This window comes from Mustelus asterias, chromosome 13 (assembly GCF_964213995.1).
Source record: "Mustelus asterias chromosome 13, sMusAst1.hap1.1, whole genome shotgun sequence".
Taxonomy (NCBI): domain Eukaryota; kingdom Metazoa; phylum Chordata; class Chondrichthyes; order Carcharhiniformes; family Triakidae; genus Mustelus; species Mustelus asterias.
In genome coordinates, this window is record NC_135813.1 from 101,744,363 (window position 1) to 101,769,226 (window position 24,864).

The 24,864-nt window shown below is 45.0% G+C and overlaps 1 protein-coding gene across 2 annotated transcripts in view; it reads right to left on the minus strand.

The window, feature by feature from the left end:
• scarf2 (scavenger receptor class F, member 2) overlaps nucleotides 1-24,377 on the minus strand; it is a 92,014-nt gene extending 67,637 nt beyond the window's left edge. Inside the window, exons 1-4 of one of the 2 annotated variants that reach the window (XM_078227389.1) lie at nucleotides 23,776-24,377; nucleotides 22,979-23,040; nucleotides 22,782-22,883; nucleotides 15,078-15,594 (exon numbers count right to left, since the gene is read on the minus strand). In XM_078227389.1, the coding sequence (XP_078083515.1) occupies nucleotides 15,078-15,594; nucleotides 22,782-22,883; nucleotides 22,979-23,040; nucleotides 23,776-23,909 (815 nt within the window). In that variant the 5' untranslated portion in view covers nucleotides 23,910-24,377. The remainder of the gene's footprint in view (nucleotides 1-15,077; nucleotides 15,595-22,781; nucleotides 22,884-22,978; nucleotides 23,041-23,775) is intronic. The other variant, XM_078227388.1, reaches the window with a different exon arrangement.
• Nucleotides 24,378-24,864: the final 487 nt, after the last annotated feature.

Below are 24,864 nucleotides of genomic sequence, written 5' to 3' on the forward strand. Positions count from 1 at the left end.
GATTTGCTAGTGCGACAAGGAAGGGTTTAAACCAGATTGGTGGGGGGTGGGATCCTCAGCAGCAGGGAAGCAAATGAGGGGCTGAAAGGAGATGCAGTGCTCAGCAACGGCAAGCTGAATAGACATGATAGGCAAGAGCATGGCAGGGAGTGGGGAAAACCTGTTGGATTAAATTGCATCTATTTCAATGCAAGCAGGCTGAAAGGCAAGACTGATGAACTCAGGGCATGGATAGATACGTGGGACTGGGATATTATAGCCATAAGTAAAACACGGCTAAGGGAGGGACAGGACTGGCAGCTTAATGTTCCAGGTACTTTAGGCGGGACAAAGGTGGAGGAAAGAGAGGAGGGGGAGTTGCATTCTTGATTAAGGGGAGCATCATAGCAGTAGTCAGAGATTAAATAACTGAGGGATCATCCAGCAAGGCTTTGTGGGTGGAACTAAGAATGGGATGGTGACCTCAGTGGGGTTGTACTATAGGCCCCCAAATAACCAATGGGAATTAGAAGCACAAATATGCAGAAAGATTGGGGAGACTTGCAAGGGTAAAAGGGTTGTTATAGTAGGAGATTTTAATGTTCCTAACATAGACTGGGACTGCCATAGTGTTAAGGGTTTAGATGGAGTGGAATTTGTAATGTGTGTTCAGGAAAGCTTCCTCAGGCAGTATGTGGAGGGTCCGACTCGGGAAAGGGCAAAACTTGACCTACTCTTGGGAAATAGGACAGCGCAAGTGACTGAGGTGACGGTGGGGGACCACTTTGGGACCAGTGACCACAGTTCTATTAATCGTAAAATAGTTATGCAAAGGGACAAAACTGCCCACAGGCGCAAGTTCTAAATTGGGGCAAGGCGAATTTTGATGGAATTAGACAGGAGCTTGCAAGGGTTGACTGGAGTAGCTTGTTTGAGGGCAAAGCAACCTCCGGCAAGTGGAAAACCTTTAAAAGGAAAATAGCTAGAGTTCAGGGTCTATATGTTCCTGTTAGGATGAAGGGCAAGGCTGGCAGGAGTAGGCAACCTTGGATGACAAGGTTGGAGTTCAGGTAGATAGGGCAGTGAAGAAGGTTTTTGGCATGCTGAACTTCACCTGTCAGGGCACTGAGTATAGAAGTTGAGAAATTATGTTGCAGCTGTACAGGATGTTGGTGAGGCCACACCTGGAGTATTGTGTGCAGTTTTGGTCACCTTGCTATAGAAAATATGTTATTAAATAGAGAGAGTGCAGAAGAGATTTACAAGGATATTGGCAGGACTTAAGGGACTGAGTTATAGGGAGAGATTGGACAGGCTAGGACTTTTTTCTTTGAGTGTCTGAGACTGAGGGGTGATCTCATAGAGGTGTATAAGACCACGAGAGGCATGGATAAGGTGAATGTACTCAGTCTTTTTCCCAGAGTTGGGGAATCAAGAACTAGAGCGCATAGGTTTAACTTAAGAGGAGAAAGAATTATTGGGAACCTGAGGAGCAACTTTTTTTACACAGAGGGTGGTACGTGCGTGGAATGAGCTGCTGGAGGGAGTGGTTGAGGCAGGGACATTGACAACATTTAAAAGGCATTTGGACAGATACATGGATAGGAAAGTTTGAGAGGGATATGGGCCAAATGCAGGCAAATAGGATTAGCTTAGATGGGCATTTTGCTCGGCATGGACCAGTTTGGGCCGAAGGGCCTGTCTCCGTGCTGTAGATCCTATGAACTAGTGTCCTAGCCAGCAACGCCCACATCCCGGAAATAAATAAAGCTCAAGAAATAAAAAAACCTTTACCTTTAGCATTGCTCATTGTGTTTTAAACTTTCAGCCTGCTTCCTCGAGTTATTAATGGCCTCATCAACGTCCTGTACAACTGCAACATAACTTCCCAACTTCTAGACTCAATGCCCTGACTGTTGAAGACCAGCATGCCAAAAACCTTCTTCACTGGGCTTGCTGTTCAAAATCATTTCCTCACTTTCACCTCCATCACTTATTCCTCTCAGAACTGTGAAGACCATCAACTTTCTATTTTATAATATAAACAAGACCCTCGAGCTGTTCCTCATAACTCGGATCCCTGAGTTAATAGCTGTAGATCATGTTTATCTCTTGACAATTCCATCCAGCACGTGCAGACAAAAAATAATGAAAGGGGCATGATTGTGTGTAACACACGCACACTTTGGAATGCGAGTTAAATCTAGTGGGAATCAGACAAGTGGCATTAAATTTCTGCACGTTGTATTGAGTTCCCCCCCAGCGTTTCACAGCGATCAGAATCAGTTACCTTGCATTGTCCCATAACGATTCCCAAGCTGCCTACCTGTGGCAGCAGAGTATCTACAAAGTGTGGCTGGGAGTGTGGGGGAGAGAGAGAGAGAGAGAGAGAGAGTTTACAAAGCCTTGCCTCCTCTGATTAATATTCTGTCCTCCCTGCCCACAAACTGCTGCTCGCTGCGTGTTTTGATCTGGCCTTCCTGTTGTCTAGACTGTGTTCCAGATTGTTTTACATCTTTCTCTGCCTTATTCCGGGATCTTGTTTGATAAGTTCCACATGTTATTTTTATATGTATTTTCCCGGCCGTGTCACGTAAGTGGCCTCAGCCTGCTCCTACCCTCACCCCGGGAACTCTGTCAACCTTTTTTTTTTTTGGAAATTGTGCAGGATCATTCAAGTTTGAGTCTTTTATGTTACTGTCTGAACCCATAACCAAAACAATCCAAAGATGAACTCTTACCCCTAGTATTAATGGTTCATATAAACTAAGCTAACTTGATGGTATTGTTTTCTTTCACAATTTTCTTCTATCCTTTCCAGAAGGGAGACAATCCTTTCTGCAGTCCTGGTGGCAGCAGCCCACTTCTACCTTCACATGTGACTCTGAAACAGTGCTATTCAACAGTGGAGGGCATCACAATTAAGCCTAATTTTTTAGCCCTGTTGTTGGACAGCACTGCTGCCTCATAGCGTCGGGGACCGGGTTCAATTTCGGCCTTGGGTGATTCTCTGTGTGGAATCTGAATGTTCTCCTCGTGTCTGCGTGGGTTTCCTCCGAGTGTCCCGGTTTTCTCCCACAGTCCAAAGATGCGCGGGCTAGGTTGATTGGCCATGCTAACTTACCCCTTAGTAACAGGGAGTTAAGCAGGGTAAATAGGGGGCGTTATGGGGATAGGGCCTGGGTGAGATTGTTGTCGGTGCAGACTCGGTGGGCCCAATGACCTCTTTCTGCGCTGTAAGGATTCTATGATTCTATGTCCACACTAACGCACTTTCCTCCAGGAGTCACTGTGGAGTGGAATCCTGGCCCACATTCCATATCCTAGCTCAGGGGTGGAGAAGCCAATTACATGTGTCCCCAATTGCCACAACAGCCAGATTCAGCTAATCGAGCAGAGGCGAGGTTGGAACCCAGAATCTTTTTAGCCAGTGTAGTACAGAGCGATGCACACTTCCATGCTGGACTATCAGATGTAGCTGCTTGTATTTTCTCATCACTTTAAGTTAGTTGTTTGCTCCCAGTGTCATGTTTTAATCTCCATTTGAATGATGGGGGGATATGGGACCATTCCTGTATCTCCATCAACCCATGAAGACAGCAACAAAGGTTCTTAGAAAGAAACCTTAGAAACCCTACAGCACAGAAAGAGGCCATTTGGCCCATCGAGTCTGCACCGACCACAATCCCACCCAGGCCCCACCCCCATATCCCTAGATATTTACCCACTAATCCCTCTAACCTATGCATCTCAGGGCACTAAGGGCAATTTTTCAGCATGGCCAATCAACCTAACCCGCACATCTTTGGACTGTGGGAGGAAACCGGAGCACCCGGAGGAAACCCACGCAGACACGAGGAGAATGTGCAAACTCCACACAGACAGTGACCCAAGCCGGGAATCGAACCCACGTCCCTGGAGCTGTGAAGCAGCAGTGCTAACCACTGTGCTACCGTGCCGCCCATCTCTGAATTTCTCTCCTCTTCTGGGAGTGTCCCAGCTCCAGTGGCCATTACAGAGAGCAGCAACTCACTTCTGTTAGAATGTGACATGGTGCTGGGGTCAGCTCCACATCTCAGAGGATGTCCATGGTAATTAGTGCATCTTTAAACCATCGCGTAACTGAAAAAATCTGTAAAATGTTAAAATTCCTATGTGTATATTTCCTAGCAGCTAAACCTTACTCACTGTTCTCACTTCTTTTGACAACATTATCCATTATAAATGCCTGTATCCAGAGCTAGTGAGATATACTTGTCACATTTCAAGTGCACAATCTTGGCGGTAACTTTGCATCCTCTCATCTCCTCCGTCTGCACGCCAGAAAAACGCCCACACTCCGACTAACATAACTTGCTTCCCACATTGCGTACCGATCCTGACTCTCTCCCCCTCTGCCCCCCAACTTCACATTGAGCCTTCCCTTTACCTGTTCTGAAGGACGCCTGACACTACATGAGTGACAGACAAGCACAGAGAAAATAAATGACCCTCGCTTATACCTTTCAGTGCATCTTATTGAGAAACAGCCCACCACTGCAATAAAGGGCCTCAGTTCCCACGGAGATGACATTGTAAACATACCCCAAAGGAATGTGTTTATAGATTCACTCAGAAATACCAAAAGCAATCTTAACAAACCTATTTACGATATGGCTCCACATTGTGTTTATGAGGTTTCTCATTCCATCGAGTTAGTGGGAGTTTTAGGCTTCAGCTGACCAGCAACACCAACAGAAAATGGAATAAGGAGAAGGGTACTGAAGCACACTGAACCATGTTATATTTTTGTGAACCTGTGCAGGGTGTTGAACCCCATCTTCTTACTTCAGTAACAGAATCCCGACAACTATCAGCAGCCCACATTCCTTTCATTTAACCAGCATTTTTGCAGTATTCCCCTGACCATTTCAGCAATGAGGCACTAAAGGATATATATTCTTCAGGTTTTTTATATATATTTGTATACGTGTATGCCTGACTAAAAGGGGGAAAAGCCCTGGTGAACAATTCTCTCATTCAATTTTTCTCCATCTGCTCCTTTCAGGCAACCCTTTAGGCATCAGTTACTGTGGTTCAGTTGGGAGCAATCTCATTCTCATGACAAAGGGTCATAAATGAAGCCCAGTCCATCACGCAAACCAGCCTCCCATCCATTGACTCTGTCTATACTTCCCTCTGTCTCAGAAAAGCAGCCAGCATAATCAAGGACCCCAGACATACCCTCTTCCACCTTCTTCTGTTGGGAAAAAGATACAAAAGTCTGAGATCACGTACCAACCGACTCAAGAACAGCTTCTTCCCTGCTGCCATCAGACTTTTGAATGGACTTACCTTGCACTAAGTTGATCTTTCTCTACACCCTAGCTATGACTGTAACACTATATTCTGCACTCTCTCCTTTCCTTCTCTATGAAAGGTATGCCTTGTCTGTACAGCGTGCAAGAAACAATACTTTTCACTGTATTCTAATACATGCGACAATAATAAATCAAATCAAATCAGCTCTGGCTCATTGTGCGGAATTTTCCGGTCGCATCTGTCCTAAGACCATCAATTGACCTGTAAATGGTCAGTCAAATCTTCTGTCCAGCTCGTGACAATTCCCGCGGCGGGCGAGACTGGAAAATTTACCCCATAACATAATGAGTTAATCAACCCCACTCCAGAGACTTGTGCAGGATGGTACTCCCAAGTGCGGTACTGGGGGAACGCTGTATTGTCAGATTGTTCAGATGAGCCATTAAATCAAAACCCAGTCTGCCCTCTCAGGTGAGTGTGAAAGGTCACACTCACAGAAGAGCACATGCTTCATAGAAGAGCAGGAATGTTCGATCCAATTTGTTCCTCAACCAACATCACTAAAAGTCATTATCTCACTGCTGCCACTTTTCCTTCATTTCAACAGTGACTACATGTCAAAAGTCCATCGGTTGTAAAGCACTTGGAACATCATGAAGCCAACAAAGACAGTACATATTGCCCAAGGAAAAGGGGATTTGCCCTCACAAATTTTGCATTGGAGTGTAGCAACATTTCACAGCACTGCTAACCTTGTGGATGGTCAACCAGGAGACTCACTCTACAGTACAGATGGAGACCATTCGGCCCATCAAGCCTGCACCAACAACAATCTCACCCAGTCTCCATCCCCATAACCCTAGTTATTTACCTTCCTAATCCCCCTTATACTAAGGGGCAATTTAGCATGGCCAATCAACCTAACTCGCACATCTTTGGAGTGTGGAAGGAAACCGGAGCACTCAGAGGAAACCCACGCAGAGACGGGGAGAATATGCAAACTCCACATAGACAGTCACCCAAAGCCGGGGTTCAACCCATGTTCCTGGCGCTGTGAGGCAGCAGTATTAATACTGTGCCACCGTTCGGCCCTCTATTTCACTAATGTGAGACCCTCACTCTGGGTCCACGCTCCGAGTAGAACCGCTTCATAATGACACTACGGGCAGGATTCTCTGGCCACGCACGCTCCAAGACCGGAAATTCCCATCCCAGTTCAACAGATGGTCCGTCAAATTTTCTCTCTCGCCGACTGCGATTCCCATGCGGTGTCAGATGGGAGAATTTCATCCACAGTGTGGTTGGACTTTTCGCTAGGCCACCAGAGCTTAACTTTTTACATAGGAATGATTATATATTTTCATATACAATCATATAGACATATGTATGATGTGTAACAAATTAGTATACTATTACATGCATTTTATCAAGAACACTGCTTCAAGCTAAATCATGACAATATGGTCAAAAGGACATGGGTCAATCTGGCAAAAGATTCAATTCGCATTGAAACCAGAAAGAGCCTATTTATACAGATGGAACAGACTTTCGGGTAAAGGAAATTTTTTTTTAAAAGCAGTGGAATAATTTAACAGTGTGCTGCGATGGAGTGGGACTGGTTCCAGATGAATGGGGTAGGGTGAGGGGAATGCCATTCCTCATCTGCATCTGTCTCGTGATCTTCCGAGTGCCATTACGTAATCATTCATTTTTAACACAATCATCAACTTTCCAAGATGTTCGGAACTATATTTTTGGTGGGGAGTAGTGGAGCATTAATGCCCAAATTAACTTGACAAAAATGATTCTAAAACTATTTTTTAAAGTATTGTTTTGGCCCTGTCTTCAGCAGTCCCTTTCAGGACACAGGTCAGGCCACTCTACACCTAGCACCAGTGGGTGGGACTAAACCCAAAGTACACACCATCCATCGGTACTTAAAGTGTCATTAGCATCTTTCTGACAACATAGGATTCTGAGATAAATGAAGCTTGCGTCTAGTGACTTGTACATTAGCCGGAATGGGTCGCAAGTTCTGAACTCCATTTCCAAACAAGAGACAATTGTCCCATTATCTTTGATTAAACTCCTATATGATATGATGCACAGACAAATATCTCCATTAAACCTATATGACCAAAACAAAAAGTGCTTGCTATTGATGGTTTTAACAGAAACACTTCAGCCAAGTGGGTTCTCAGACCTGATACAAGTGAGGACAATACTATCCATTCAAGAGGATAGTTCATTTTGCAGCTGTACACTGCAGTCAGCATGTGTTCTACCAGAATTGCACTGCATTATTTTTTTTAAACGGGGTGCGCTATTGACTTTATTTTCCACTACACGTTGCTTGTGAGCTGCAATTTCAACACACAGACTTGCTGTTTTCACTCACTATCAAATCTTACCGGAGTCAATTAGTGGGAGTTGTGATAAAGCTTTACTCATGAGTGACAGATTTTGGTTGGGGAAAGAAGGGATGTTGGCCAGTCTGTGTAAGTGAGCCTGACTGTCTCCCCTGTAATAGGGGTCATTTGAAACTTGGACGCTGATGTAGAATGGGAAATATCAAATTGATGGATCAACATAAGCCTTGTAGGAATTTCCCTGCCTGTAACTTCAATAGAAAAGATGTCGGGATAGGGAATGGTGGGCAACCAATTCTGTAACACCTACTTTACAACATCGCCCAAAATTAATAATACATAATATTATGTGTCTGTGACTACAAGTATATGGGAGTTGTCGTGCATATCTGCACTTCTTTGATGATGAACTGTGTTGCTCTCCATGCTTCTCAGGAGTTTCTGCATCTGCTTTCCATTCCACAAAATAAAAAAGCTACTTTTGGATTCATCGAGTGGTTAGATGGGCAGGGAATGCTGGGAAACAGGCCTCCTTGATTCGGGTTGGCTTCAAGATGATGTTCCCAATGAAGAGAGATTAGGACTGACTTATCTTCCTTGCCAACTTGTTAATTTACTACCTGGGCCATTATTGGTGAGTAATGTTGATGGCTGAGTAATGTCTAAAACGGAAGGCATGGCAGGACAGTTGAAGTTGAATGTGTGTCCTGTTGCATGTGGGAATTCATGGATGCACAGGCCGGAATTTTACCACCCCGCCCGCCATAGGAATCGGAGCGGGCGAGGGGTGGAACATGGAAAGATCCATTAACCTTGGGCAGGATCTTACGGTCTGGGGACGAGCGAGACCATGAAGTCCCACCCACAATGTGTCCGAGACAAACACATCCGCTAGAAGTCTCAGCAGCTGCATGAAGCTTGATATTTGGGCTTCGGAATTCAAGCAGTGCCTGGAATCACTATGGTGCATCCGCAAGGCAGAGAACTATGTGGATAGCACATTAAGGGAGGTAGTCCTACTGCAGTTTAGGAACATGCACACAGAAGGGGAACGTATAAATGCCAGGCAATCTAAGAGAACCAGGCAGGTAGTGCAGTAATCCTCTGAATTGTTTGTGCTCATTAACCAGTTGTCCATTTTGGATACTGTTGAGAGTGATGGTTCCTTGGAGGAGCTAGAGCGAAATCCATGGCACCACAGGTGGTTCAGCTACGTAGGAGGGGAGAAAGAAGAGTGGATGAGCAACGGTGATAGTGGATTCCTTAGTTAAAGGAAGGAGCCATTGACATGACTCCAAGATCATATATTGTCTCCCTGATGCTAGGATGCCACAGGGTGGCTGCAAGACATTCTTCTAAGGGACAGTAAACAGCCAGAGGTCATGGTTCATATTGGTACAAATGACATAGATGGGAAGAGTGATGAGGTCCTAAAATCATGGAGTTAGGAAAGAAATTAAATAACGGGACTGCAAAAGCAGTTATCCTGAGATTATTCAGAGTCATGATGTGGAGATGCCGGCGTTGGACTGGGGTAAGCACAGTAAGATATCCACCCCATCTGACGAAGGAGCTGTGCTCCGAAAGCTTATGGTATTTGCTACCAAATAAACCTGTTGGACTTTAACCTGGTGTTGTGAGACTTCTTACCATTATTCAGAGTGCCATGAATAAGAAAAGGAGGATCGAACAACTGAGTATGTGGCTGGAGACTTGGTGTAGGAGGGAGGGCATCAGATTTCTGAGGCATTGAGGCTCGTTCTGGGGCAGGTGGGTTGTACTTTAGCAGGACTGGGACTAACATTATAGCATGGAGACTTGCTCGTGTTGTTGGGCTGGGTTTAACTAGATTGATTGACAGGAGCTTGGAGAGTAAGTGGGAGCTCAGATTGGAGGGAAGCAAAGCTAGTAACAGAAAGTAGTAAGCAAAATTAAATAAATAAAATAAAGTTTGTTAGTGTCACAAGTAAGCTTACATTAACACTGTAATGAAGTTACTGTGAAAATCCCTTAGTCGCCACACTCCAGTGCCTGTTCAGATACACTAAGGGAAAATTTAGCATGGCCAATGTACCTAACCAGCATGTCTTTCAGACTGTGGGAGGAAACTGGAGCACCTGGAGGAAACCCATGCAGACAAAGGGAGAACGTGTGGACTCCGCACAATGACTCAAGGCAGGAATTGAACCCGGATCCCTGGTGCTGTGAGACAGCAGTACTAACACTGTGCCACCATGAAGCAAAGGCAAGCACCGGTGGTTATCTTTCAAAATTCCAAAGATTCTGGAAAGGTTCCTACAGACTGGAAAGTAGTAACTGTAACCCCACTATTTAAGAAGGGCGGGCGAGAGAAAACGGAGAACTATGGACCTGCTAGTTTGACATCAATATTGGGAAAATATTAGAATCTATTATAAAAGCTGTGATAACTAGACACTTGGAAAATAATATGATTGGCGAAGTCAACATGGATTTATGAAAGGGACATCATATTTTCCAAACCCTGTTTGAGCTTTTTGAGGAAGTTATTCTGGTATAGATAAGGGACAACCAGTGGATGTAGTGTATTTAGATTTTCAGAAGGCTTTTGATAGGGTCTCACACAGGAAGTTAGAAAACAAAATTAGAACACATGTACTGGCATGGATTTAAAATTAGTTCACAGACAGAAAGCAGAGAGTAGGAATAAATGGATCATTCTCAGGATGACTGGCTGTGACTAGTGGGGTACCTCAAGGATCAGCGATTGGGCCCCAGATGTTCACAATCTATATAAATGATTTGGATTTGGAGACTAAATGGAATATTCCCAAATTTGCTGATAACAAAACTAGGGCATATGAATTGTGAAGAGGATGCAAGGGAATTTGGACAGCCTAAGTGAACAGGCAAGGACATGGCAGATGGAAAATAATGTGAATAAGTTAAAGTCATCAGCTTTGACAAAGAAAAACAGAAAGGCAGAATATTTCTCAAATGATGAGAGATTGAGAAGAATTGATGTCCAAAAGGACTTGGGTGTCCTTGTTAATGAATCACTAAAAGCTAGCAGACTGGCGCAGGAAGCAATTAGGAAGGCAAATGGTATGTTGGCCTTCATCACATAGGGATTTGAGTACAAGAGCGAGGATGTCTTGCTACAATTATATGGAGCTTTGGTGAGACTGCGCCTGAGGTATTAGCACAGTTTTGGTCTCCTTATCTAAGGAAGGATATACTTGCTCTGGAGGTACTGTAATGGTGGTTCACAAGACTTATCCTGGGATGGTGGGTTTGTATAATGAGGCGATTGATGAAAATAGGCCTATATTCTCCAGTAAAACTGAAAGGTGATCTTATTGAAACTTACAAAACCCATACAGGGTGTGGCAGGGTAGATGTGGAGAGAACTCAGCCTAGCTGGTGAGTCCAGAACCAGGAGACACACTCTCAGAATAAGAAGCAAACTATTTAGGATTGAGATGAGGAGGAATTTCATCACTCAGAGGAAGGTGAATCTTTGAAACTATCTACCTCATATGGCTACACGATAGCACAGTGGTTAGCATTGCTGCCTCACAGCGCCAGGGACCCAGGTTCAATTCCTGCCTTGGGTAACTGTCTGTGTGGAGTTTGCACATTCTCCCTGTGCCTATGTGGGTTTCCTGCGGGTGCTCTGGTTTCATCCCACAATCCAAAGATGTGCAGTTAGGTGGATTGGCTGTGCTACATTGTCCCTTAGTGTCCAAAAGATGTGTAGATTAGGTGGATTAGCCATGTTAAATGTGTGGGTTTACAGGGATGGGGGGACGGGGGGATGGCTGGGCTAGGGTAAGATACTCTTTCGGAGAGTTGGTGCAGCATTGATGGGCTGAGTGGCCTTCTTCTGTACTGTAGGGTTCTATGGTTGTGTGGCTGTGAAATCTCAGGCATTGAGATTATTCAATGGCATCAAGGGATAAAGGGATAGTGCGGGAAAGTTGTGTTGACATAGATAGATGATCAGCACGAGTTAGACATGCTATGCAAACTTTGCCTGTGGGTTCAGTTTTATCCTATGTGACTCTGCGAAAGGTAAACTTTCCCTTCCCATCCTCCTCAACCTATGTCGCCTTCAACATTGTTGATTACACCAACCTGTAACCAATGCCTAGCCACTGATGTCCATCGGATTTCTACCGCATCCAGCTAGTTCTATTCTTATCTATTTCGGCCCAGGCTAGTGCTTCAGGGACAGGGATTCAAATCCTACCATAACAGCTGGTGGAATTTAAATTCAATTCATAAAATCTGGAATATAAAGCTTGCCTCAGTAATAGTCATGATGTGGAGTTGCCGACGTTGGACTGGGGTAGGCACAGTAAGTAGTCTCACAACACCAGGTTAAAGTCCAACAGGTATATTTGGTAGCACGAGCTTTCAGAGCACTTCTCCTTCATCAGGTGAGGCACTGTATTGTTGGACTTTAACCTGGTGTTGTGAGACTACTTACTCAGTAATAGTGACCACGAAACTAAATCACTGATTGTCACAAATATCCATCTAGTTTACCAATGTCCTTTAGGGAAGGAAATCTGCCATTTTTACCTGGACTGGCCTAGATGACTGCAGGTTCACGGCAATGTGGTTGACTCTTAATTGCCCTCTAAAATGGTCCAGCAGGCCACTCAGTTCAAGGGCAATTAAAGATGGACAACAATAGTGACGTACACATTCCATGAAGGAATAGATAAAAAATACTCCTCCAATATTGGTAAATTAACAAACTGCTTATCTGATATCCAGTACTGGATGAGCAGAGATTTCCTTCAATTAAGTATTGGGAAGATTGATGCTATTCATGGTGGCATAGTGGTTAACACTGCTACCTCACAGCACCAGGGACCTGGGTTCGATTCCCGGCTTGGGTCACTGTCTGTCTGGAGTTTGCACATTCTCCTCATGTCTGTGTGGGTTTCCTCTCAGTGCTCAGGTTTCCTCCCACAATCCAAAGATGTGCTGGTTAGATGGATTGGCCATGCTAAATTGCCCCTTTGGTCAGGGGAAATAGCTAGAGTAAATGCATGGGGTTATGGGGATAGGGCTAGGATGGAACAGTGGTCGGTGCAGACTCGATGGGCCGAATGGCCTCCTTCTGCGCTGTAGGATTCTATGATTCTATTGATCCTACTGTGACCCATGTTCCATCCCCCTCCCAATTAAGATTAAACTGGTCTGCGGCAACTTTGGCGTCACATTCGAGCCCGAGATGAGCTTCTGACTTCATATTTATGCCATCACTCAGACTGCCTCAGTAATATCATGCTACTTCACCCTCCTCTTGTCTCAGCTGCTGCTGAAACCTTCATTCATGTTGGCATTACCTCCAGACTTGACTAGTCCAAAACATGCCTGGCTGGTCCCCAAATTCTACTCGACATAAACTTGAGGTCATCCAAATTTCTGCTGCCCATGCGATAACTCTCACCAAGTCCCTTTCCCCCATCGCTGCGGTTTTCTCTGACCAACATTGGCTGCTGGTCATGCAACATCTTGATTTTAAAATTCATTTTCAAATCCCCCCCATGACTTTGCACCTCCCCACCTCAGTAATTTCTTCCAGCTTTACAAGTCTCCGAGGAACTTCTTCATCCAAAGGGTTGTGAATCTGTGGATTTCCCTGCCCAGTGAAGCAGTTGAGGCTACCTCATTGAATGTTTTTTAAGGCAAAGATAGGTAGATTTTTGAACAGTAAAGGAATTAAGAATTATGGTGAGCGGGCGGGTAAGTGGAGCTGAGTCCACAAAAAGATCAGCCATGATCTAATTGAATGGCGGAGCAGGCTTGAAGGGCCAGATGGCCTACTCCTGCTCCTAGTTATTTTGTTATGTTCTTATATCTGCGCTCCTCCCGGTCTAGCCTTTTGTGCATTCCCGATTTGAATCACTGCATCATTGGGGGGCCATGCCTTCAGTTGCCTTGGCCTCACATCTGGAATTCCCTCCCTACAGCTATCCACCTCCTTTAAGACACCGCTGAAAACCTACCTCTTTGAGAAAGCTTTGAATTTATCATCAGCCTCAACACCTTATATGGCTCGGTGTCATAATTTGCTTTACAATGCTCCTGTTGTGATGATACTGTGCTATTTTGAAATATTTTAGTGTTTAAGGTGGGGCTGCTTTAAGATCAGTGTTTTGTTACAAGAGTTGATTTGTCTGGTAAACCTGCAGCAGATGCTAAGAATGCAGGATAATAACTGATTTTAGTTACGGAATGTGTTACTTTGTAGAGTTAATGGACCTTTCTTTTATTTAGGTTCTCCTGGGATTTTAGACTAGGTATGCAGAGTCATGTGAGTTTTGATCAAGTTGATTGACAGGGACAGAATCATATGCTTAATGGAAACTAGTTTCAGTTTCATGTTAAAATACAGATAGTTGCTGCCTGGACTGCCAGAGGAAAGCAGTGTCGTTCTCTCTCTCTGGAAAGGCCTCTTTGAGAACACCAGGACTGGTAACCTAGATCACAGCAAATATTCTTGTGTTTTGCTGCCTAATTTTAAAAAGGATGCTTTATTGCTTGAATTTGAACTCATAGCGATAGGTTAGCAGATAAGACATGTATAAGTACGGTTCAATTGTTAAATGTTAAAGTAATGCATTTGTTATAGCTTAACTGTGTTGTTAAATAACTTTGTTTTGATAAAAGCTCCCTGGTTTGTCAGTGCAATCATGCCTGGAGTGAAACATCCTATCCTCACACTAATGCCAAAATAGAAAATTGTTGGGGTCTAGTCTGGCTTCATCGTATACCTTGGAGTTTCTGATCTGGTACCCTAACACTGTGAAGCACTAGGGAGATGTTTTATTACCTTTAAAGTTTTATTTTATTAGTGTCAGAAGTAGGCTTACATTAACGCTGCAATGAAGTTACTGTGAAAATCCCCGAGTCGCCACACTCTGGCACCTGTTCGGGTACACTGAGGGTGAATTTAGCATAGCCAATGCACCTAACCAGCACGTCTTTCGGACTGTGGGAAGAAACCGGAGCACCCGGAGGAAACCCACGCAGGCATGGGGAGAACATGCAGATTCCGCACAGTGACCTAGCAGGATCGAACCCAGGTCCCTGACACTGTGATGCAGCAGTGCTAACCACTGTGCACCATCATGCCACCCTCTTAATGGTGTTGTATAAATATAATGTAAGTTGTCACTGTTGGTTAACTCCAACATTACCCAATCACACTCTTACGAAAACTTAAGCTTTGTCCAATGATAACCTGTGCCTAACTTCTCTCTGCTTTGGTAATTGAAGTGGGGCCCTCAGAGGAGAGTACATACACTCCATAAGAAGCCAATAAAACTTCTCGGCTCTCTCATGCGAGACTCTGAACCATAATAATTAGCTTCAAGGTGTCTAATTGGCCAAAGCAGCAGAATTAATGGACAATTCTGAAAAGCCTACCTCTTTTTACATCCAAGGCCAAAGTATCCAGCTGGACACGTCTCCCTGCAGTACCTTCCTCGGTATCCAGAATAACACGAGCATGATCCATCCGCAGGGTTACATTTCCCGTGCAAACACAGACAGCGCTCACATCTCGGCCCCCAGAATTTCTCCTTACACTGACACCTCCCTATCAGCTGGTCACACGGCGAGCCGTTACAGGAGCACTGATTGTGGCAGCTACGCCCCCACCAGCCGGCCTGGCAGATGCACTTGCCCGTTTTGGGGTCGCACTGAGAGTTTGGGCTGCAGTAACAGATGTTTGAACAGGTGGTACCCCACCGGCGCGGTTCACATTTACACTTCCCGGTATCCTGATCACATTTGCCGTATTGGCACGGGCAAAGTCTGTTGCATCTTGGCCCCCAGCGGTTCGGGTTACAGGTACACTTGCCAGTCGCATCGGCGCAGCGCCCGTTCGGGTGGCACAGACACATCTCCTTGCAGTCCGGGCCCCAGAACCGTTCAGGACATTCTGAAAAGAGAAAAGATCACTGCTTAGGCAGCTCTTAAGGAATGACTTCCCAGCTGTGCTCAGTGTTTGTCTGCATGTTGTTTTACAAGCAGCTGCAGTTTGACACTCACTGTACAAACGCAAGGAAAAATTGAGGGCACAAAGAGGCCATTTAGCAAATTAAAGCTCATGTTTTGCTACTCAGATTCTCCCATGATGACATCTAACTGTATTCTGAAAACCTTTTTCACTCCATTACCTTGATTTTAAAATTCTTACCCACATTTTTAAATCCCTCCTCGGCTTCAGCCCTCCCTACTTCTGAAACCTAAAATCCTACAAGATGTGCATTCCCCTGCAATTCTAGCCTCTCACACATACTCTATTTTAATCACTCCACCAGTTTTGGCCATGTTTTCAGCAATAGAAGCTCTAGAATTCCCTTCCCCACCTCACTCTGCTCCTTTTAGGCATTTGCTAAATCTTCATCTTTGACCAACAATTTGGTCATTTGTCCTAAAATAACCTTTAAGTGGTTCAGTGTCAAATTTAGTTTGATAATACTCCTGCCTTGAGATGTTTCACTGCATTTCTGGAATGTGGGCCAGCATTTATTGTCCATCCTTAAATGTCCTTGAACTGAGGGCATTTAAGAGTCAACAACAACCATTAAACCATTATAACATAAGTTGTTGGCAGATGTTCGATTAATCCAAATGTTTATTATCCTTCAGTAAAGAAATATCTACTATGGTGTGATTTTAATTTATTTTTTCACTCCTTTAAATAATGTTTCCTACTCCTACTGGCTTGAATCATCTGCTTATGGTAAGAATCTAAGTTCATCTTTCCCATGCCAATCAGTTCCTGACATAAGACATCTCCTGATTGTGCTGAGCCAGCTCCCTATTGTTCCACAATAGCACTTCCCATTGGACTTGAGACTTAGTTTTGCCGCTCGCCTCTGCTTTGTTTTCACTGCATGTATATACTTTTTGAAATCTGCTAACTATAGAAACATGAGGAAGAACAGTAAACCATTCAGCCCCTTGAGCCTGTCCCACCTTTCAGTTAGATCATGACTGTACTGCATCTCAAATCCATTACCTAAGTTTGTATGATCAAATAATAATCTTATCAAACTCTGCCCCGAGTGCTGTAGTTTATCTTAACATCCACAGGTTTTTGGGATGTGAGTTCAAGATTTCTTCGACCCTTTCTGCAATAAAGTGCTTCTTCGTTCTGTTCCCAAATAGCCTAGCTCTCATTTTAAGGTTAGGTCTGCTTGTGCTTAATTAAAGAACAAAAAACAAAGAAAACTACAGCACAGGAACAGGCCCTTCAGCCCTCAAAGCCTGCACCGACCATGCTGCCCATCTTAACTAAAGCCCCCTACCCTTCCAGGGACCATATCCCTCTACTCCCATCCTATCCATATATTTGTCAAGACGCCCCTTAAAAGCCACTATCGTATCCGTTTCCACTACCTCTCCCGGCAACGGGTTCCAAGCACCCACCACCCTCTGTGTAAAAAATCTGCCTCGTACATCTCCTTTAAACCTTGCCCCTCACACCTTAAATGTGTGCCCCCTAGTAATTGACTCTTCCACCCTGGGAAAAAGCTTCTGACTATCCACTCTGTCCATGCCTCTCATAATCTTATAGACTTCTAGCAGGTCTCCCCTCAACCTCCGTCGCTCCAGTGAGAACAAACCAAGTTTCTCCAACTTTTCCTCATAACTAATGCCCTCCATACCAGGCAACATCCTGGTAAATCTTTTCTGTACCCTCTCCAAAGCCTCCACATCTTTCTGGTAGTGTGGAGACCAGAATTGAACACTATATTCCAAGTGCGGCCTAACTAAGGTTCTATAAAGCTGCAACATGACTTGCCAATTTTTAAACTCAATGCCCCGGCCGATGAAGGCAAGCATGCCATATGCCTTTTTGACTACCTTCTCCACCTGCGTTGCCACTTTCAGTGACCTGTGTACCTGTACACCCAGATCCCTTTGCCTATCAATACTCTTAAGGGTTCTGCCATTTACTGTATATTTCCTATCTGTATTAGACCTTCCAAAATGCATTATCTCACATTTGGCCGGATTAAACTCCATCTGCCATCTCTCCGCCCTAGTCTCCAACCGATCTATTGTGCTAAGGTTTTATAATGCACCAGCAGGATCGCACTTGGAATACTGCGTACAATTTTGATATTATAATAAGCATTGTACATTTACCATACCTGTAATTTTGTACAGTTGCACAGTAATTTTGTACAGTTGCACAGTGAGTTAGCCTGGCCCTGCTAAATAAACAGTAAGTTTGCATTGATACACAGTGGGTGATCCTTGCCTGCTGCTAGCAATTTACTGTTGTAAAGATATGTAGCAAAGTAGGCTGTGAGGAGGACACAAAGAGGTTGCAAAGGGATATAGCCTGGTTAAGTGATGGTGCAAGATGTTGGGAGATGGGTATAATGTGGGGAAGTGCTAAATTATCCACTTTGAAAGAAAGAATGGAAAAGCAGGATTTTTTTATAAGTTGGAAGACTATAGCAAATATTTGTATTCAGAGTGATCTGCACATCCACAAAACACAGAAAGTTAAGATGAACGGACAGTGAGCAATAAGGAAGGCAAATGTTATGTTAGCCTTTGGTGCAACTGAGCTGGACTATAAGAATAAGAATGTTTTGCTCTGAATATATGGGGCTTTGATGAGACCACACCAGTGATACCATGTTTTTTATTTCCATACCGAAGGGTAAATATACATGTCACGGGGAGGTGATGGCCTAGTGGTATTATCGCTAGATTATTAATCCAGAAATTCAGCTAATGTTCTAGGTATCCGGGTTCGAATCCCGCCATGGCGAATGGTGGAATTTGAATTCAATAAAAAAGTTTCGTTTTCCCGCATGTTTCTTGGGCGAGCTTAGTAGAATGAATTTCCGGCGCTCTGTGCAACACAGAGGCTGTCGGGGATTCATGCAGGTGGGGGGGATGGGATGTTGAACCTAATTCCACCAGAGAGGCCGCCATCAGAGTGCTGAGGGTGGGGGGGGGGGCAGTGCACATGCGCAGATCTCCCAATATATGGGGAGATTGGTAAACACGTGCCTCCCCAGCTGGACATCACTGGCCTTCAGATCGTTGGCCCAGGCGGCTCCCTACACCCCCCCATGACATCACCAGCCCTGAACCATACCATACCCCCCACCCCACCACCACCCCTGGATATCGCTGGTCCTGACCCGCACCCTGATCACCAGTCCCAACCCCTCCCCTCCCCAATCGCCAATCGGTCCTGACCTCTTCTTCCACCCAACTCCCCACCAATAGCCGACCTCCTGACGGCTAGACCCGGCTTCCGATTGCCGGCCCCACCACTACTCACTTGCCCCAGACCCCTATGCAAAGTCCATCCTTCCCTCCAATCCTACCTCCTCCTAACCCCACCCCCCTAGTCTGGCTCTGCCTTATCTGACCCCACCCCCCTCAGGACCCACCCCTTGGCCCTGCCTGGTGCTCACTGGACACTACCAGGGTGCCAGGCTGGCAGTGCCCAAGAGGCACTCCCCTCTTGCACACAACCTCCCGGGGGGGCCTTAATGGCCTCTCCTCCCACCAACGAGGCCATCATGCCTGCTCCCTGTTGCTGGGGACCACACGTGACCCTCGCTGGTGTGGACCTCCACCGACAGGGTCAGAAACCATTGCGTCCTGGGCTCACTTAAGAGATGCAAATAAGTATTTCCATTTTGTAATCCGCCTTGCGTTGTTCCCCTGCATGAGGCTGATTACATGGGAAAAAAAAGCCCAGCTGGTTGAGATTCCTGTTCTTGTCCACCCACTGATAATGCCCGACCCGCTGTGCTACTCAAGCAGTGCAGCAGGCCTGGAAAATCACGCCACTCCTGCTCAACGTTTTAAAAATTATGTTTTTCCAGTCTTTCTCTACTCAAGGCCTTCATTAGGCAATTTCTGCTTTTTGCTTCCAGTGTATAATACCTCACTTTTATAGCTAATAAATATTGTTTGCAATTTATCTACCCAATCCCATGTTGGATATAAATCCTCCTGAAAACTATTGGCTGTAGCCTCCTTCCCAGCTACGCTACTGGTTTCACTGCTCTGTGAAAAATAACAGTAAATTGCTAGCAGCAGGCAAGGATCACCCATGGTGTAACAATACAAAATTACTGTTTATTCAGCGGGGCCAGGCTAACTCACTGTGCAACTGTACAAAATTACAGGTATGGTAAGTATACAGATGCCTCCTCTGCGATCCAAACTGCTGCTCCTCCCACAAGGCATTCATGTAGCACAGTGAGCTCAGTGTAGAGCTCGACTTTACGCAGTGCGAACGTGGCATGGTTAAACTGCTCCTCAGGGTGAATTTAACCGTGTGGACCAGCAGATTGGCACTGGTGGGAAGTCAGCCGTATGCACAGCTGAGGGAAGCTGGATGATTGAGAAGAATGGGTTAGCTGCGGATGAGATGATAGCAACTGAAAACACACTGGGTACAAAACGGAGTCTGTGGGGTTAATTATAAATGGAAAGTATAATTTCTGAGAAAACATGATGGAACTTGACGTTACGCTGCTGTCAAATCAGTGTTCAGTATATTGGGCTCTTCCACTGAAGTGTTATACTCTATTGTATTGTCTGATGCCTCAACTTGTGGTGGGGATATAGATATTGGAGCTGAACCACACCTGTCTGAGAAACAGCAGACTCCCATTTTAGCACGCGAGGTATGCTCCTGTCTTCAGCCAAGCTACTATTTTGTTAAAAATATTTATTAGTGTCACAAGTAGGCTTACATTAATACTGCAATGAACTTACTGTGAAAATCCCCTAGTCGTCATACTCCAGCACCTGTTTGGGTACATGGATGAGATTTCTAAATTCTTGGAAGTGCAGGGTCGGATTAGGACAAGTCAGCATGGATTTAGTAAGGGGAGGTCGTGCCTGACAAACCTGTTAGAGTTCTTTGAAGAGATAACAAATAGGTTCGACCAAGGAGAGCCAATGGATGTTATCTATCTTGACTTCCAAAAGGCCTTTGACAAGGTGCTTCACGGGAGACTGCTGAGTAAAATAAGGCCCCATGGTATTCGAGGCAAGGTACTAACATGGATTGACGATTGGCTGTCAGACAGAAGGCAGAGAGTTGGGATAAAAGGTTCTTTCTCAGAATGGCAACCGGTGACAAGTGGTGTCCCGCAGGGTTCAGTGTTGGGGCCACAGCTGTTCTCTTTATATATTAACGATCTAGATGACGGGACTGGGGGCATTCTGGCCAAGTTTGCCGATGATACAAAGATAGGTGGAGGGGCAGGTAGTATTGAGGAGGTGGGGAGGCTGCAGAAAGATTTAGACAGTTTAGGAGAGTGGTCCAAGAAGTGGCTGATGAAATTCAACGTGGGCAAGTGCGAGGTCTTGCACTTTGGAAAAAAGAATAGAGGCATGGACTATTTTCTAAACGGTGACAAAATTCATAATGCTAAAGTGCAAAGGGACTTGGGAGTCCTAGTCCAGGATTCTCTAAAGGTAAACTTGCAGGTTGAGTCCGTAATTAAGAAAGCAAATGTAATGTTGTCATTTATCTCAAGAGGCTTGGAATACAAAAGCAGGGATGTACTTCTGAGGCTTTATAAAGCACTGGTTAGGCCCCATTTGGAGTACTGTGAGCAATTTTGGGCCCCACACCTCAGGAAGGACATACTGGCATTGGAGCGGGTCCAGCGGAGATTCACACGGATGATCCCGGGAATGGTAGGCCTGACATACGATGAACGTCTGAGGATCGTGGGCTTGTATTCATTGGAGTTTAGGAGGTTGAGGGGAGATCTAATAGAAACTTACAAGATAATGAACGGCTTAGATAGGATGGACGTAGGGAAGTTGTTTCCATTAGCAGGGGAGACTAGGACGCGGGGGCACAGCCTTAGAATAAAAGGGAGTCACTTTAGAACAGAGATGAGGAGAAATTTCTTCAGCCAGAGAGTGGTAGGTCTGTGGAATTCATTGCCACAGAGGGCTGTGGAGGCCGAGACGTTGAGCGTCTTCAAGACAGAAATTGATAATTCCTCGAGAAATCAAGAATTTAAGGGCTATGGGGAGAGAGCGGGTAAATGGAGTTGAAATCAACCATGATTGAATGGTGGAGTGGACTCGATGGGCCGAATGGCCTTACTTCCGCTCCTATGTCTTATGGTCTTATGGAGGGGAAACGTAGCATGGCCAATGCACCTAACCAGCTTGTCTTTCAGACTGTGGGAGGAAACAAGAGCACCTGGAGGAAGCCCACACAGATATGGGGAGAATGTGCAGACTCCACACAGACAGTAACCCAAGCCGGGAATTGAACCCAGGTCCCTGGCGCTCTGAGGCAGCAGTGCTAACCACTGTGCCACCGTGCTCGTGGAGGATCACTGCCTCTCCTCAAATAGTTTCAAATGTCTTCACGGGTTTGCGGAGATCAGTATCAGGGGTGACTGGAAATTAATCACTCACCTTCTGAATGTAGCACATTAAAATACAGAGTGAGGATTTTTTTTTAAAAGTTCCCTGCATTCCAGTAAATTGATTTTAATACTCCAGATTGTCATTAATATTTCAGAGTACAACCCACAAATTGAAAATTCGTGTGCTTATATTGTTAAAACAATCATGTAGATAATTAAATAAATAGAAGGGGCAAGGAGGCTACTGAGAATTGTACCTAGATCACATCAATCAAAGGAGCAGTAAACTCATGTACAGATCTCTGAACTGCACACAAAATTATATAGGGATTTTATTGATTCAGAAAGGTAAGGATGTTGTACAAAATCACCACTGATTCAGGGTATCTGTGTAACTAAATTACAATTCATTCAGCATGGTAAGGATCACTCACTGTAATGTATGCAGTGTTTATTTATTCAGAGGGTTAAGGTTCACTCAAAATAGAACTGCACAAAATTATGGTTTAGTCAACAGGGTAAGGGTCACTCAGTGTGTAGCTGTATGGAGTGGTTGCTTATTCAGCAGGGGCCTAATTTCCCATTTGACAACTAGCCAGTGATGCTAATTCAACTGGTTTTACCATAAGCGTCACCTGACTGCTTAGCTGTACAAAATGTTTATTGAGCAGGGTACGTAAGAGTAACTCTAGGAAGTTACCATTTTGCTGACAAGCAAGATTGTACTCACTAGTCTCACAATTGGCTCCGAAGTATCCATGCCGACAGCGGCATTCGTTGGGTCTGACACAGATTTCATTTGGCTTGCAGGTGAAGTTTCCCTGACAGAGAGCTGGAAAGAGAGAGAGAAACGGGGAGGAGATCAGGCTGGCATAAGTCACATGAAATTATTAACAATCGGAGTAAGAGGTGACTACCATTACTGACCTATTGGGCATTCACTGCCTTGCTTTCTCCACCCAGGGCAACACCCAACTCCAGGAGAGCTTCTGGCAGAGAGAAAAATGAGATGTAAAAAGTCTGACCATTGTATCGATATATAATAGATGCGCGCGTGTGTCAGAATAAATCTTTATTTTCTCTGTTAAAGTGCTCCGTCTCAACAAAGCTGAATTAAACAGAAGATTAAAACTTCTCTCCCATAAGTTTTAGAGCGTCCCCAGTTCTTTTACCAGTTTACAGACCACACCCCATTCCCAGTGGTTTCCAGTCATTGCAATAATAATTGCTTTCTGTCTGAAATAACATTAGGAGATTCAGACTGGAGGGTGGTGGCGTAGACAGAGAGCCGACTCCTGATCCCATTCCCCGCTCTGACTCTGCCAGGACATTTTTACAACTGCTGTTTGAGGCAATGTTTGGGCGATGAAAATGTAGAACAAATTATTCAGGCGAGAGGGACAGAAACTGTTGGAAACTTCCATCTCTAAATGTGGGTTTTTTTTAGAAGGGTATAAGGAGGCAAATGTTTATTTTGAGTTCAGGATATGGGGGGGACTTTATAATAAGCAGAAATTAAGCAGTGAAGCAAATAGCTCATTTCAGGAGTGGGGACTGACAGGTTAAAGCTCTCCAGGTGACATTTTCAGCTGAAGATGTCCCATTATATCCGCCTGCAGCCACACAGGGGGGACCTGGGAGGGTCTCAGGATTCCCTCCTTCCCCACTTCAACTACCCCCTCCCTCCCTGCACGCCAATTCCCAATTCCCGACTCCTTCCTTACCCCTGCGTCCTGCACACATTCCTGCCGCTAGGACTGAGCTCCTGGCCTCGGCTCAGAGCCGCCAGGGCCAGCAGAGCAGCCCAGAAGCAGCAGCCCAAGCTCGGATCCATTGTGCAGACAACCCGCCTTGGCATCTTTCAGAGCGAAGCAGCCTTCAAGCCATCCAATCAATCCAGTCTCAGCAGGTCCCGGGGCTCAGCCCCTTGTCATCCGGCAGAGTGCAGGCTGCGGGAGCATCCTTCAAAACTTCAATCCCAAATCAAGAGGAAAAAAGTCAAAAATCCACATTCAGTGAATGTATATCAGGGATTGGGAAAGCTGTGCTCTTCAAAACACCACCCTTTCCACTCGCAAATATTCACCCATTCTTGAAAATGTTCTTTCTATATGAAACAAAAAAACTTTTCCAACTCCAATCCCGTTATAACTGATTTTCCCCTTGTTTCTTTGAGTTACTCTCCTGCCCCAGTTTCCCCGGGGCTGCCAGTAACCTTGCTCCGAGGTCGCTCCTTCATTCTCTCGCAGTAAATTATTTTCACACACTCCCAGAGTTGGAAGGACTTGTCTACTTTTTTTCTCTCTCCCTCGGTTGTGTCCTGGGTAGAGAACTTGGCAGCAGCGAGCAGTCAGTCGAGAGAGAGACAGAGAAGGAGAGAGAGAGGGAGCAGTTCTGGCTCTGGGAGTTCCAGCAGGAGGAGCTCAAGTAAGGGAACCCCCCACCCCTCTCGATACATTACCTTATTTCTTGCTCAGGGTTTGAGAGCTTTAAACACAGGCACACAATCAATTCGAGTATTTCTTACTTTATATGTAAGATGTACTAACTCCCATTGGCGTGACCTCCCCGCTTCCTGAAGTCAGGACAGTTCCCAACGGTGTTCAGGAATTTTTCATAGTCCAGACCTGTAGCTGCAGCCTCAGGATAGAAAATGTTGCAGTTTCCAGTGCAAGGCGACACAGGATTAGAAAATGCGGGTGATCCGTCTGAGAGAAAGCCCCTTGATTGATGTACTTATTATTTTCACCCAGTTACGAGAGTGTGATTAACATTATTTGGGATGTTATTGATCTGTTCAGTCAAGCACTTAA